This window comes from Echinococcus granulosus (assembly GCF_000524195.1).
Source record: "Echinococcus granulosus chromosome Unknown EG_S00401, whole genome shotgun sequence".
NCBI lineage: Eukaryota > Metazoa > Platyhelminthes > Cestoda > Cyclophyllidea > Taeniidae > Echinococcus > Echinococcus granulosus.
The window spans coordinates 1182-2766 of NW_020170780.1; the positions used below are offsets into that span (position 1 = coordinate 1182).

Sequence of the window (1585 nt, forward strand, 5' to 3'; positions counted from 1 at the left end):
GGAATATAAACGAGATATGTGGAAACCGCAGTGATGGGTGTATGGGCAGTGCACGTACCACTACAGCATCCACCTCCATGTCATCACTGTATTTTTTAACTTCGCCGTTACCGTGCCACTTGAGAGTAGACATGGTCGCTGGCGTTGTGTCTCAGTGTATGTATAGAAGCAGGTTGATTTCCACACCGCACTCATTCACCAACAGTTTGACAGTCTTCCATGGCTGTGAGGTGATTTATTCTGAAAGAGTGGACACAGGTGCACCACTAATTCTTGCAAATACTCAGCGCTGCACTAATGAGTAAATGAAGTTCCATCCTCCTAAATGTCAGAGGAACAATGCTGGAGTCCCGATCATATTTTATGGTACAAGCAGGAAATGGAAGTAGGTGTGTGATGTGTAATGCAAAGTGGTTAGGCAGAAGGTGATTGTGAAGGGTGAGGACTTGAATGACTCAACGCAGTCTAAATTCTCTCCCTTCAAACCCCAAACTCTCATCCCTCGCTACCTCGAAATAAAATGCAAAGAAGAAACAATTCGTTGCTCATTGCGTGGGTGGATGTACAATGAAGTGGAAATGGTGGCCAGTAATAGAAATTGCCTTATTCTCAACAGAGCCCAATTGACTACACTTAGTGAGAACATTATAATATGTATGTATGTACTCTTCGCAGCGTCAAATGTCTAGTCTTGAACATAGATGGAGACGCTGCTGAGGGTTTTGTCACTAGTATAGTTGTTGATGAGACGCCGAACAGATAGTCCTTGTGAGTAAAGCAATGTCCTCTCACATGTAGCATAACTAAATCAGTACGTTGGTGTTGGATTACTTTTATGCGAAAAGAGGAGATTACGAAAGAATGGCATACTTGCGGCATCAAGTTGTACCCAATTTGGCATCACAGCATGGACCAGTTTCCCCGCCCTTGTGACTGAAGTGACTGCGAAAGGAATAAAGTAGACATAATAGGAGTACTCTGTTTGCTATTCAGGAGTAATCTAATCTGGGAAGTTGCAGTGTTGCAAATTAAAACACGAATAAATGGAGCTATTGTATTTCCTGCAACATGGAAGTCGAAAATGAAGAAGGGTAGGCTCGGTGAAGGCAAGTTATGGGCTGTGAATTTGGACGTGTCTGAAGGTGTTGCCAACTGGGAGTGAGTAACGCGAAACCTCAGGCAAGAATCACCACGATGCTGACAAACACGAGACCAGAGATGACCGAGGTAAGGGCAACTCCACTAGTTGTAGATACGCCTTCTCCCTTCCCTGCGTAAATAAACACGGCATAATTCGATGGGGAGATGCACTTCACAATCACATCTACTAGCTTACCAGTGGGCACTGTTGGAATTGATGTGGCTGGGCTGATGGTCGTGAAAATGATATCTTCCTCCCCTACGAAAATAGATATGTCATCATTCAATATGGAGATACACATCATAATCACAACTACTGGCTTACCAGTGGGCAGTGTTCTAATTGTTCCAGATAAAAGTATCATGCTCTTGGCACTTGGAAAAGACTCCATTGTCACCTTGTATGACGTGTTAGGTTCCAGTCCGACAAAAGTGATTTTTCCGG

The 1585-nt window shown here is 43.8% G+C and overlaps 1 protein-coding gene across 1 annotated transcript; it reads right to left on the reverse strand. All coding sequences in view use genetic code 11, as the record gives it.

The window, feature by feature from the left end:
* Positions 1–1175: 1175 nt before the first annotated feature.
* Positions 1176–1532, reverse strand: EGR_11131 (hypothetical protein; the record flags this gene model as incomplete). The annotated part of the gene is made up of 3 exons (XM_024500378.1): positions 1176–1270; positions 1337–1399; positions 1466–1532. 3 exons carry the CDS (start codon positions 1530–1532, stop codon positions 1176–1178), a joined length of 225 nt encoding a protein of 74 aa, XP_024345208.1.
* Between the last annotated feature and the right edge of the window lie 53 nt (positions 1533–1585).